This window comes from Trachemys scripta, chromosome 16, assembly GCF_013100865.1.
Source record: "Trachemys scripta elegans isolate TJP31775 chromosome 16, CAS_Tse_1.0, whole genome shotgun sequence".
Classification (NCBI taxonomy): Eukaryota; Metazoa; Chordata; order Testudines; family Emydidae; genus Trachemys; species Trachemys scripta.
In genome coordinates this window covers 25,846,734-25,859,158 of record NC_048313.1, presented here as the reverse complement: position 1 = coordinate 25,859,158, position 12,425 = coordinate 25,846,734, and the positions used below count along the sequence as shown (strand labels likewise).

Genomic DNA, 12,425 nt, shown 5'->3' with positions numbered 1-12,425 from the left:
GGGAAACCGAGGCAGAGAGAGGCTAAGTGACTTGCCCAAGGTCACACCGGAAGTCTGTGGCCGAGCAGGGACTTGAACCCTTGTCTCCCACATCCTAGACTCATTGGACCATCCTGCCTTTCTTATAGCACCAGCCAGCCAAGCTAAGGATTGTGTCAAAGGGCTTTGGAAAGATTCACAACCCACCCTGGGAAGTATAACTCCCATGATACAATTAGGGAAACTGAGGCACACCGGGGGGGACATGACTTGACCATGGTCACACAGAGGAAGAGAACCCAGGTGTCCTGGCTCCCAGTCCCCTGCTCCAGCCACTAGACAATACTCCCTTCTCCCACAGCCAGTGTTCTAAGCACTAGGTAACCACTGCCCTCCCACAGCTGGGGATAGAACCCAGGAGTCCTGACTCCCAGCCCCCCTGTGCTCTAACCACTAGATCCCACTCTCCTCCCAGAGCAGCCGATAGAAACCAGGAGTCCTGATCCCAAACCTGACTGCCCCCCCAGCTCTAATCACTAGACACCACTGCCCTCCCACAGCTGGGGATAGAACCCAGGAGTCCTGACTCTCAGCCCCCCTCCCCTCACTCTAATCCCATGAGGTCCCTGGGGATGTGAATGCCATAGCAAGGAACTGAGCCCAGGCTGAAGCGAGGGCAGGAAGCGCGAAGTACAGGAAACGGTCAGATTTCTCAGCCGGGTTCTGCTGAGCCAACCAGTCTGTACAAATCCAGGTGTGGGTTTGAGGAACTGAAATTTGTGACGTTTCGGCCTCTGGCTGGGGAACGTGCTGTGGAGAGGGGTTTGGATTTAAAAACAAGAACAAAGCAGAAGGGGTGAATCTGCCTGGAATCAGTGCACTGCGGAGCAGAGACGCCCTGGATTTCAGCTAAGCCATACACAGGGGGCCTCGGGGACAGAGCCTTCGCCTCCTCCAAAGGGTTAAACTTCTGCTGCCTGAATTAAAGGAGAATCTCCATTAGCAATACAGGGCTTATGACACACACCTGAGCATTCTGATTCCATTCAGTAGAGGGCAGTGGTCTCGCCCCCAGTACCCACAGGTGTATCACACCCTACTCTAGTCTGACCAAGCCCATTTTCCAGCATCAAAGGTTCTGCTCCGACTCTAACCCCAGTGTAACAAACTCATCCGGTAGCTCCACAGGGGTGAACAGCCCCCCTCCCTCTCAAGAGAGCTCCTCTGGGGAGGCGGTAGGAACGCCCGGCTGGCTCAGAGCCGGTGCAGCCCAGCGCTGAACAGACCCATCACGGGTGAATTCTCAGTTACTCCCTTCCTGTGCTTGGGACGGTGGCGGGAGAGAGCAGCCTAGAGGCACCTGGGAGTAACTGACACGGATCAGCTCCAGGCCTCGCTCAGACACAGCCAGAGCACCGGCGGAAGGGGAAAGCGAGGAAGAGGGAGGGCAAGAAGAGAATTCACACACCTGGGGGGGGGGGCAGGGACCCACACGCATGCCTCCCAAGCCCCCCCGTCTGTCCCCATCGCGAGAGCTGCCCCCTACCTTTCGTCTCCAGGACGTTTTTCTTCGGGCTGCGATATTCGTACCCGCCACAGCGGCTCTCGTCGGAGAACTCGTCCTCTGCCTCGGCCAGCCTGGAGCCCCTGGGGAGAGGCCCCTCCATCTGGGCCTCCGGGAGAGACACAGACACCGGACGTATGTGGGGGGAGTCTGTCTCTTGCTGCTGGGAGTTCAATCCTTGGTAGGGGTGGGAAGCAGAGACCGTCTCCCCAGAGCACCCTCAAGGGACACCTCTGCAATCTAGTATCCCCCCACCCCGGCCACGCTGCTGCAGATCAAGGCTTAAGTAGCCCCATATCCCCCCACTTCGTGCCATCCTGGATCAGACCCATGGGCCCATCTACCTTGGTATCAAGCCTTGCTGGGGACATTCTCACTCTCCACACGACTGTCTCTAGTGCAATCTCATATTAAAATGCCTGCCCTCATCCTTGGCCCTTAGACCGCAGTTGAACATGGCACCACTCAGGGGCGATCTCTGGGGCTAAACCTCTTAGATACAGGGCCCGATCCATGCACACCCAGACACCCAGCCCCGGATCCTCACCTGCTCCTCCAGGCAGGGTCTGATCCGCTTAAACCGGCCGGCTCTGGCTGCAAGACAAGAGAGACCAATCGGTAAGCACCTTCCAGGGGAGGCTGTGTATCTCTGGAGAGGGGGGTGATGGGGAGCGCTGGACAGCCCATGGATCTCCATTGAGGGACCCGGGCAGGGGACAATTTAGGGGGATTGGGATCACTGGATCGGCGCCCAGATTGCAATCTAACCCACCCAGATTATTAAATTCCCCAAAAAAATGGAGTCTGCCAAGCCAGGCATGGGCCCAGGGTCACGCTTTCTGCTTCTAACGTGCCTCCCCTGCGAGACTTTCCAAAGTGGCTCAACATTATTATCCCCCACTCGACAAATATGGGGAAACTGAGTCACGGAGCAGTGCCGTGCCGCGCAGTCAATGAGAGGCACGGCTGGGAAAAGTCCACCCTCACTGTTAGATGTTACTTCTCTTTTAGAACTAGAGTCCCAGCTCTAACCGCTTGGTGTCCGAGCCAGGAATCGAAACCCGTGTGTGTGAAGGTCCCGGTCCCGTGCCCTAACCACTAGACCTTCCTGCTCCTTATCAGCATTGATCCACCCCCAACAAAGCTTCAGTCCGACCCTCCCCTCCCAGTATAAATGCCACACACACACACCCCAGATCCAAGCCGAGTCCCCTTCTCACCTCCCATGCGGCCCTCCCGGTTTGACTTCACCCGCAGAAAGGTCTGTGGGGGGAGAAAGCAAAGGGGTGAGTCTCAGGTGAAGGAAGAAAACTGCTCTCATGTCGCCTCCCACCCCAGGCTCTAAGCGGTTCACCCCAGCTGCATCTGCGGAGCCTCCCCCCTGCCCAGGGGTCGGGGAGAAAGGGGACCCCAAGTCAGGCCCCCCAACCCCCACCACATGGCTCCAGCTAATCTCATGCAACACCCTGGTTTACTCCATGCAATCGTGTCTCCCTCTAGTGGCAAGGTCTAGGTACTACACCAGCCAGCTACACCAGCCGGGGGAAGGGCCCCTTTATCTCCCATGTTTGGGGCTAGTGTCTGCGCAGCTGAAGGTCCCCAGTTCGAGTCCCTGTTGAGGGCTGTGGTCTGGTTGGGGGGGGGAAGCGCACCTGCTGCCTGTCCACCTTGTTGTGCCCGTCCTCGTAGGCCTGCGGCGACCCCTTGGGAGAATCCGTGCCATCCTGAGCGGAGATCGCTGGTGACTGGAAGGGCAGATGTGAGGGGTGAGCTTGCGCCGCTGATCATGTGGGGTGGAGCAGCAGGGGAAGACCAGCGGGGTGGCTGGAGCCCCTGGGGGTTGAGTGATTATGTACATTTGGAGTCCAAGCTCTCCCAGCAGGGAGCTGTGGGGGGAGCGCCTGGCTACTCCAGTCCCAGCCTTTCCCAGCAGGGGGCGCTGTGGGGAGCGGGGCAGGAGCGCTGGCTGTGGGGAGGAGCTCCTGGCTACTCCAGTCCCAGCCTTTCCCAGCAGGGGGCGCTGTGGGGAGCAGGGCAGGAGCGCTGGCTGTGGGGTGAGCTCGCGGCTACTCCAGTCTCAGTAGCTCTCTGCGAAGAATCAGTGTTCACCACCTCTACTCTTGCCTCTCACAGCCTATGAGCTGGGGCAATGACTGGGCTGGGCCAGGATAGCACCCCCTGGAGTTCACCCACAGGGGAGACTTCAGCCTCTAGCTCCTAAGTGCCCCTCCCCAGGAAGGGTGATGGGGATGTGCGGGGAACCCCAGGGAGGAGGGGAAGAGGGACAAAACCCCTTTGCTGCAGCCATCCCCGGCGCCGGGGAGGGAGGGAAAGCTCACCTGGGACGATCTCTGGGCGTCCTCCAGAGGGGTCGTGGCCTCCCTGCGGAGAGAGAAGGAAAGGGTGAGCTGCCGGGGGGGAGGACGGAGAGGGTCGAGCTCCAGTGGGACCAGTCCACAAAGCCCCCCGCCATCCAGGGGTCTCGCTGACTCACTGGGGTAGGGATGCTCCTGTGTCTGTCCATGGTGGGGGGTTCCCGTACCTGCCCATGGGGAGGGGGCGGGGGGCTCCCGTACCTGTCCAGGAGGTGGGCGAGTCTCTCGATCTCCTGCTGCAGGTGCTGCCCCAGCTCCGTGCACTGCAGCTCCCTCTGGCAAAGGGGGCACCGAAGGGCCAACGGCTCCAGCTTCTTCTCCCCTGGGAAAAAGGAGACACCCTAGTCAGACCCACAGCCCTGGGGATGTCCCGCCCAGCTGGGTGCTCCCCCCCCACAGCCAGCGCTCCTGCCCCACTCCCCCCAACGCCCCCTGCTGGGAGGGTCCGAATCTGCAAGTCCCCGTCCCACCCTAAGAAGCAGGAGGAGCCGGTTACCAAGCCCAGGCCTCTCCGGGGGGCCAGCAGAGGGCAGCTGGGCCGAGGAGCCCGGGAGCGGAGATCCCCCATCAATCAGTATGGTCGATCAGCTGCTGCCCTCTGCGATGTGACCCCGGGAGCTTCTTCCTTCAGCCCTGGCTGGGGTTCAGGGTCTGGTTAACGAGCTATTAATCAATCCCCGCTGCCTGTTGGGGTTATTGTCTCCAACCAGGGACAGCAGGGCACCTGCTGCCTGGCAGGGGTGGGAGGCACGGCTTGGGTCTGAACGGGTTGGGATAAGGGAGAGATTAAGGCTGGAGGAGCACAGAAGGTTTTGCAGAAAGATCAATGGTTGGACAGTTCTTCCTTATCAGCTGATGCAAGATCAGCCCTGGTTATAGCGGCCAGAGGCAACAACCGAGACCAGCGTCCCCTCGCCCCACATTGCGCCAGGTGCTGTACGCACCCCAAGAGGCAAGGTGTGCGCAGAGGCACTGTGATGTAACCCAGGGCACTGGGCTGAGGTCAGGACACCTGGGTTCCAGCCCTGCCTTTGACTTCATAGCGGCAAAACTCCCACTGACAAGCTAAATAGACAAAGGGAGTGAGAGGGGAAACTGAGGCACGGAGCAGGCACACTCCTCGCCCAAGGCAGCAGCAGAGCTGAGATCTCATTGGGTCTCACTGACCTCATGAAATGTTGTTTCCCAAGCAGCGGGTTGTTTTTAGCCTTCCCCTCCGCCCCCACCTCCAATGTCCTAGAGCTGAAAAGGGACCACATTGCCCAGTTTCAATTCCACGTCCCAGGAGGCCAAAAATCAGCAAGGTGCCTCGGTTCTGTTTATTTGCTCTCGAAAAAACCCAAACTTTCCAACTGCAAGGTAGAACTTCCTGCGAAACTGACGCCCGCAGGGCAGGCCTCAGACAGCTGTAGGGCGAGGCGGGGCGAGCCCCCCCCCACCCTCCCCCGCAGAGACAATGTGCATATCAATATTGACGGTTGAGCTTCTCACTCAAGCTGATCTGGGCCCGGAAGGGAGGCTCTGGACCTTTGGGGCTTTAGCCTCACTTCCCAGCTCTTCCATGGGCTCCCCGCACTGTTCAGGATTTTACTTCCTATTGAAACACCTAGATTTTCACCACAGGCTGGCTCTGTGCCTTGGTTTCCCCAATCTGTAAAATGAGGATAATTATTGTTGTTTCTATCCAAAATCAGAGCCCTGTTGCGCTTGGTGCTGTACAAACTCCAGGAGAGAAGCAGATCCTTCCTGGAGAGCTCTTCAACCTAGAGAGGCAGAAGGGGTCTTGGTAACCCATTTTGCAGATGGGGAAACCGAGGCACAGAGCAGGGCCGTGACTTCCCCCAGGGTACACAGGGAGTCATGGCAGAGCCAGGAATTGCAGCTGCGTCTCTGTCTAATGTTGTCACTACACGAACATCCTTCCACCATGACAGCGGCTTAGCACACTGGCTTTCACCCGGCCTTTGTCTGGCTTGTCTACTAGATTGTGAGCTCTGTGGGGTAGGGCGGGACTGTCTCCTACCATGTGTCTGGGCAGCGCCTGGCACAATGGGGCCCTGATCTCGGTCGGGGTCTGTGCAGCGCCCGGCACAATGGGGCCTGATCTTGGTCGGGGTCTGGGCCGTGCCTGGCACAATGGGGCCCTGATCTCTGTCAGAGTCTGGGCAGCCCCCGGCACAATGGGGCCTGATCTCGGTCGGGGTCTGGGCCGTGCCTGGCACAATGGGGCCTGATCTCGGTCGGGGTCTGGGCCGTGCCTGGCACAATGGGGCCCTGATCTCGGTCGGGGTTTGTGCAGCGCCTGGCACAATGGGGCCCTGATCTCGGTCGGGGTCTGGGCAGCGCCTGGCACAATGGTCCCCCCAGTGAGCGCCATGGCAGGTGATATTTACAAGATGACATCTGACTGGAGTTCCCTGACAGCACTTTCTCCCCTGCTGACCAGTGCAGGCTCGAACTCCCGAGTTTCGTTCTGAGTTTCCACGTCAGACAAAACCCCACAGAATCCCTCAAAGTGAAACTCAAGGTTCCAAATCTCCAACTTCCACCACCCAGGGGGCGGGGAGGGGAGGACCCACCAGTCAGTGCAGAGGCGGGGGGGGGGGGGGGGGACCCCCCAGTCAGGGCAGGGGCGGGGGGGGGGGAAAGGAACCACCAGTAAGGGCAGAGGCGGGGGGGGGGGAAGCCTTCCCACCAGCCAGGGGCGGAGATTTGAAGGAAGCCAGGCAATTCCCAGTGGTGGGGATTCCAATTTCACTGCAAACGTGTCATGAGCTGTAACAACAACACAACAGCGGAGGGGGCGGGCGGGGGGGGAGTGAATGATTAGCTCAGCTTCACTGGGCATTTCTGTGATGGAGAGCTCTGGGCCTCAGCGCTATTGTCAGAGACCCCAACCCCAGATGGGGCTGGGAGCCAGGACTCCTGGGTTCTATTCCTGGGGTCTGGAAGGGGGGTAGGGTGTCGTGGTTAGAGCAGAGGGGGGCAGGGAGCCAGTTCGCCTGGGTTCTATTCCTGGGTCTGGAAGGGGGGGTAGGGTGTCATGGTTAGAGCAGGGGGGTGCAGGGAGCCAGGATGCCTGGGTTCTGTTCCCAGCTCTGGGAGGGGAGGGGAGTCTAGTGGCTGGAGCAGAACTCCTGGGTTCCATTCCCAGTCTAGCCACTAGCTCTCTGCATAACCTTGGGAGAGTCACTCCCCAGCGCCTCAGTTTCCCTAGTCTGTAGACTTGAGGATAATCCTCCCCCATTTCCCTGGGAGGCTGAGTCCCGATCTTTGTGCTGATGACTCCAGACTGGGCCTAGTGAGGGTGTGTCTGCAGGGGGACGGGGGGGTGGGGGTGTCCAGTTCCCCCCCCCCCACTGGACCTCTATTGCTCAGCCTCTCCCTGGCATGGGAAGGAGGAGGCAGTGGATGGCTGCACAGTGCGGGGGGGGGAGAGGGGGAAATGGAGGCAAAAGTTCTGCTTGAGTTAAGATCCTGAAGGGCCATTGTCTCCTCTGCTCCCCTCTCCACCCCACCCCACCCCACCCCATCTGCCAAAGACAGATCGGGAGGGTGTGTCAGCAGGAGTCATTCTGGGTTGCTTCGCAGGGGCTGGATCTGGGCTCCTCCCTCCCCTCGGGGCCAGGGCCCCCCTGGGGAGAATCAGCTACGCCAATTTGTCCTCTTCACGCCCTGTCACCGCCGGGTGCCTGACGGAGAGGCCCAAAGGGGCCTCCCCCTCCCAGCCGTGCCGTGGGGGGTCCCGAGCCCGCCCAGCTGAGTGGAAAATAGGCTTTATGCCCCTAGCTGGGCGGCCGGTCACACCCGGGGAGCTGTGAATACATGTGAGATGTAATGGAGTCCCGGGCCCCCCAGCATGGCCCCTTCCCCCTCATTTGTCACTGCCATGGGGCGGGGTCAGGCATTCTCTTTCTGACCCAGGGGGCACTAGGGTGGGGGGATTTGGCCTCGGGGGTGGGCAGGATCAGCTCTCCAGGCCGTCAGTATCCTGCACCGGGTCCCCAGTGTGGATTAGCTGGGAGCATGGGGCGGGGATAGGGGTACACCTGTCCTGGGGACTGGCCATGCATGGCCTTTCTGCCCGGCCAGCAGGACCCAGAGACAGGCTGATGCTGAAGAGGTTGGGTCTGAGATTCCCTGCGTTTTTCAGCCAGGGCAGGCAGGAGGCGGGGAGATCCAGGTCCTGGGGATGATGGCGCTGGAAGGGCGTGGTGGGGAGATTCCCAAGACAAAGAGGCTGAGGCAGTGAAGGGTCATCGAAATGCCCAAGAGCGGCAGCGTAGATCAGTGTCATGAGAGAGCGGCCCGAGCAGAGGGGCTGGGAAGTCCACCATAGATTGGAAACGCTCTGGGCAAGGCCTGTCTTTCTGTGGGCTGGCTCTGCAGCACCTAGCACATGGGGGTCCTGGGCCATGAGTGGGGCTCCTGGATGTTACCATAATACACCTAATAATGTACAGCACCTAGCGCGATAGGGTCATAGAATCATAGAATATCAGGGTTGGAAGGGACCTCAGGAGGTATCTAGTCCAACCCCCTGCTCAAAGCAGGACCAATTCCCAACTAAATCATCCCAGACAGGGCTTTGTCAAGCCTGACCTTAAAAACCTCTAAGGAAGGAGATTCCACCACCTCCCTAGGTAACGCATTCCAGTGGTTCACCACCCTCCTAGTGAAAAAGTTTTTCCTAATAACCAACCTGGACCTCCCCCACTGCAACTTGAGACCATTGCTCCTTGTTCTGTCATCTAGTACCACCGAGAAAAGTCTCGATCCATCCTCTTTGGAACCCCCTTTCAGGTAGTTGAAAGCAGCTATCAAATCCCCCCTCATTCTTCTCTTCTGCAGACTAAACAATCCCAGTTCCCTCAGCCTCTCCTCATAAGTCATGTGCTCCAGCCCCTAATCATTTTTGTTGCCCTCCGCTGGATTCTTTCCAATTTTTCCACATCCTTCTTGTAGTGGGGGGGCCCAAAACTGGACACAGTACTCCAGATGAGGCCTCACCAATGTCGAATAGAGGGGAATGATCACGTTCCTCGATCTGCTGGCAATGCCCCTACTTATACAGACCAAAATGCCATTAGCCTTCTTGGCAACAAGGGCACACTGTTGACTCATATCCAGTTTCTCATCCACTGTAACCCCTAGGTCCTTTTCTACAGAACTGTTTCCTAGCCATTCGGTTCCTAGTCTGTAACAGTGAATGGGATTCTTCTGTCCTAAGTGCAGGACTCTGCACTTGTCCTTGTTGAACCTCATCAGATTTCTTTTGGCCCAATCCTCTAATTTTCCTAGGTCCCCCTGTATCCTGTCCCTACCCTCCAGCGTATCTACCACTCCTCCCAGTTTAGTGTCATCTGCAAACTTGCTGAGAATGCAGTCCACGCCATCCTCCAGATCATTAATGAAGATATTGAACAAAACCGGCCCCAGGTCAGACCCCTGGGGCACTTCACTTGAAACCAGCTGCCAACTAGACATGGAGCCATTGATCACTACCCGTTGAGCCCGATGATCTAGCCAGCTTTCTATCCACCTTATAAACCCAGGATCCATCTGGCCAATTGTTCATTGGGTGGGGCGACTGGGACATTCCTTCCTGACCCCTGCATGCAACCAGCTGCTGCCCTGAAGCATGAGAGTGGATTCTAGTCATTATCTTAATGCAGAGCTGGGAGCATCAGGAAGCTTCCCAGGCCGAAAGGGACCTACATGACCAGCCCACCTGACCCCTGACCCACCACACACAGCCCGAATTTCTCCCAGAAGCTGGATTAAAACACACCCATTAAAAGATCCTTACATCTCATTTTAAAGACTCCAAGCAATCATCAGGCCATCCCCTCCCCAGGGAAACGGTACAATTTAAAATATCTAGGTATTGTTTTTAAAAACCCCTCATGATTTTTAAGCCAACTTCATGGGGGGGTGGAAGGACTTGTGATTTTTTTGAAGACTTGAGGGTTCTTGAAGCTGATCCTCTGTATGAGGCATCGATCTGTTTAACCCCGTAGGCACAGGTGGGCCCATGCTGTTTGCGTGCTGCCCCAGTGGTTAGCAAGGTTCTTAGCCCCATTAGTAATGCGTGCCTGTGGGGGTGGGGAGTGGGACATGAACTGGATTATGGAGAAGACTTTCTACCCTGCATCTCATCCATCTGCCACTGTTCTCCTGGCAGCCTGGAGAGAATGACGGGGATGAATACACGCAGCGAGGGGATTAGCATGACAAAAAGACAAGATCCAAGAGAAAGAGGGGGCCAGCCAGGCCCACCCGAACTCCCCCCGCTGGGGTGGGACAGCCGTGCAAAGTGGAGGGGGGAGATGCCGGATTGCTCAGCGGCTCGTGAAAAGGTTGCGTTTGTACCGTGCGGTTGACTCCTGCTGGGAGATAAATAGAGGTTGCTCTGTTGTGTGCGTCCGCCCTGCCATTGCCAAGTTACCAGCCCCCCACCCCTCCTGGGCCCAGCCGCAGAGCAGGGACCCCATCCTAACAGGATCAAAGCCAGCCTGCCCTGGACCATGCCAACCTCTTCCACGAGACAATGGGGAGACCCCTAGTGGTGAGCAAGCCCGGGACAGCCACGGGGTTTGTCCTGGGTCCAGCAGCGTCAATGCAGAAGGCCCCTTTTCTATGAAGTGTTGGCTCGTCTCTACTGCAAGAGATGTCCAGCGAGGCAGGAGGGTTCGAGCCCTGACAGCTATGGGGCAGGGGGTTCCCAGAAGGCACCGGCACCGCTACAGCTGTAGGGGGCGGTGTCGCTCTGAAGACACTCCCCAGCCGAGCAAGAGAAGCAGCCGCTCTCCTCGAAAGGGATTTCCTCGCTTAGTGTAGACGCGACGTGATCCTGGGAATTTGGAGGTGCGGGGTTAAGGGTCATCAGACCTTAGACTCTAATTAGCCCTTAAAACAACCAGGGGTCCAGGGCCCACTGCAGGGGCCGGGAGCAGGTTTCAGGGGGTCCGCCAAGCAGGGCTGGCATTAGGGTGGGGGGAACTCCGAAAGGAAAAGGTTGAGATCCCCGGCCTTAAACTAACAATGGGACCCCAGCTCCTGCGGCCGAATAGACCCCATTGGGCCTGATTCTGATCTCACCTACACCAGCGCAGCTGCGGATTTACCCCGCTTACTCCTGATTTACCCCGATGTCAGGAAGAAGAGAATCAGACCCACTGACTTGTCGTCGGCGCCACACTCCTGCAGCTCTGTAGCGATGGGGAAACTGAGGCGAGGGCAGGCCCCAGAAGCAAAACGGCTCAAGGCCCCAAAGGGAGTCAGTGACGGGGCTGCTGGCTCGCTGCCTCCCCCAGCCCCTGCTGTCTGCCCAGCCCATGTGGTAACTCAGGGCGATTATGTGGGATCCCTAGAGTTTGCCACAGAGCTGCTGTCTGCGGTGAATTTGTCCCAACCATTTTAGCGAGGGCTGTAATCTTCCAACTAGCCGCGGCCCTGGCAGGCCCGACCGGCAATTGTGGTTAGCCTCAGGGAGTTAAAACAAACAGGGATGGTTTGGAGAGTGAGCACTTGCTGGGACAGGCCGCCGCATTGAAACACCCTCCCCCCAAACAAGAGAGAGTCCACCCCAAAGCATGTCAATTTCAGGGGGCTTAGCAGATTTGGGGGGGGGTCAATGGAGAGAGGAAAATCCCAGCTCCAGATGTCCAGATTTGTGGTGCACAGGGGCTGGGTTCTATTCCCCTCCCAGAGCTGGGGATAGAACCCAGGAGTCCAGACTCCCAGCTCCCCCTGCTCTAACCACTAGACCCCACTCCCCTCCCAGAGCTGGGGATAGAACCCAGGAGTCCTGGCTCCCAGCTCCCCCATATTCTAACCACTAGACCCCACTCCCGTCCCAGAGCTGGGAATAGAACCCAGGAGTCCTGGCTCCCAGCTCCCCCATATTCTAACCACTAGATCCCACTCCCCTCCCAGAGCTGGAGTTAGAACCCAGGAGGGCAGCTGTGGGCCTAGGGAGTAGTTTAAACACCTGCCTAATCTTTGTTTGCTTTTCCCAACCTAAAGTTGCACTGTCAGGGCAGATGGGGAGGGGAGTGGAGGGAAGTGGGGGCAGGGCGGGTGTGGGGGGGCGTTGTCACTGTTGATAGGCTGCCCTTTCTGCCGGCAAACAAAAGCACGGTGCTGCCTCCCCCAACCAATGGGCTTTTCCCTTTTCAGATGCAGCTGCTGCAGGTGTGGGGGTGGGGGGGCGGCTGTGTGTGTGTGCATGAGATTGTCTCTGGGAGTGGATGATTGTGCCAGGGCCTGTGGGGTGTGATTGTGAGAGAGAAGCTGTGATTGGGGGGGGGGTGATTGTGTGTGACTGAGCGGGCGTGATTGGGAAGTGTGCACGTGCGTGAGAGGGTAAGTGTGCGACAGTGTGCAGGGGCGTGTGATTGTGAGAGAGGCTGTGATGGGGAGTGATTGTGTGTGTCTGAGCGGGCGTGATTGGGAAGCGTGCGCGTGTGTGAGAGGGTGAGTGTGCGACTGTGCAGGGGCGTGTG

General features: G+C 58.2%; 1 protein-coding gene across 2 annotated transcripts in view; it reads right to left on the bottom strand.

Annotated features, from left to right (window-relative positions):
• LOC117888846 (E3 ubiquitin-protein ligase Rnf220-like) overlaps positions 1 to 12,425 on the bottom strand; it is a 30,034-nt gene that overhangs the window by 5,703 nt on the left and 11,906 nt on the right. For both annotated transcript variants that reach the window (XM_034792619.1, XM_034792620.1), the window contains exons 3-8: positions 4,120 to 4,240; positions 3,883 to 3,925; positions 3,196 to 3,288; positions 2,764 to 2,806; positions 2,091 to 2,137; positions 1,526 to 1,652 (exon numbers count right to left, since the gene is read on the bottom strand). In XM_034792619.1, coding sequence (XP_034648510.1) covers positions 1,526 to 1,652; positions 2,091 to 2,137; positions 2,764 to 2,806; positions 3,196 to 3,288; positions 3,883 to 3,925; positions 4,120 to 4,240 — 474 coding nt within the window. The remainder of the gene's footprint in view (positions 1 to 1,525; positions 1,653 to 2,090; positions 2,138 to 2,763; positions 2,807 to 3,195; positions 3,289 to 3,882; positions 3,926 to 4,119; positions 4,241 to 12,425) is intronic.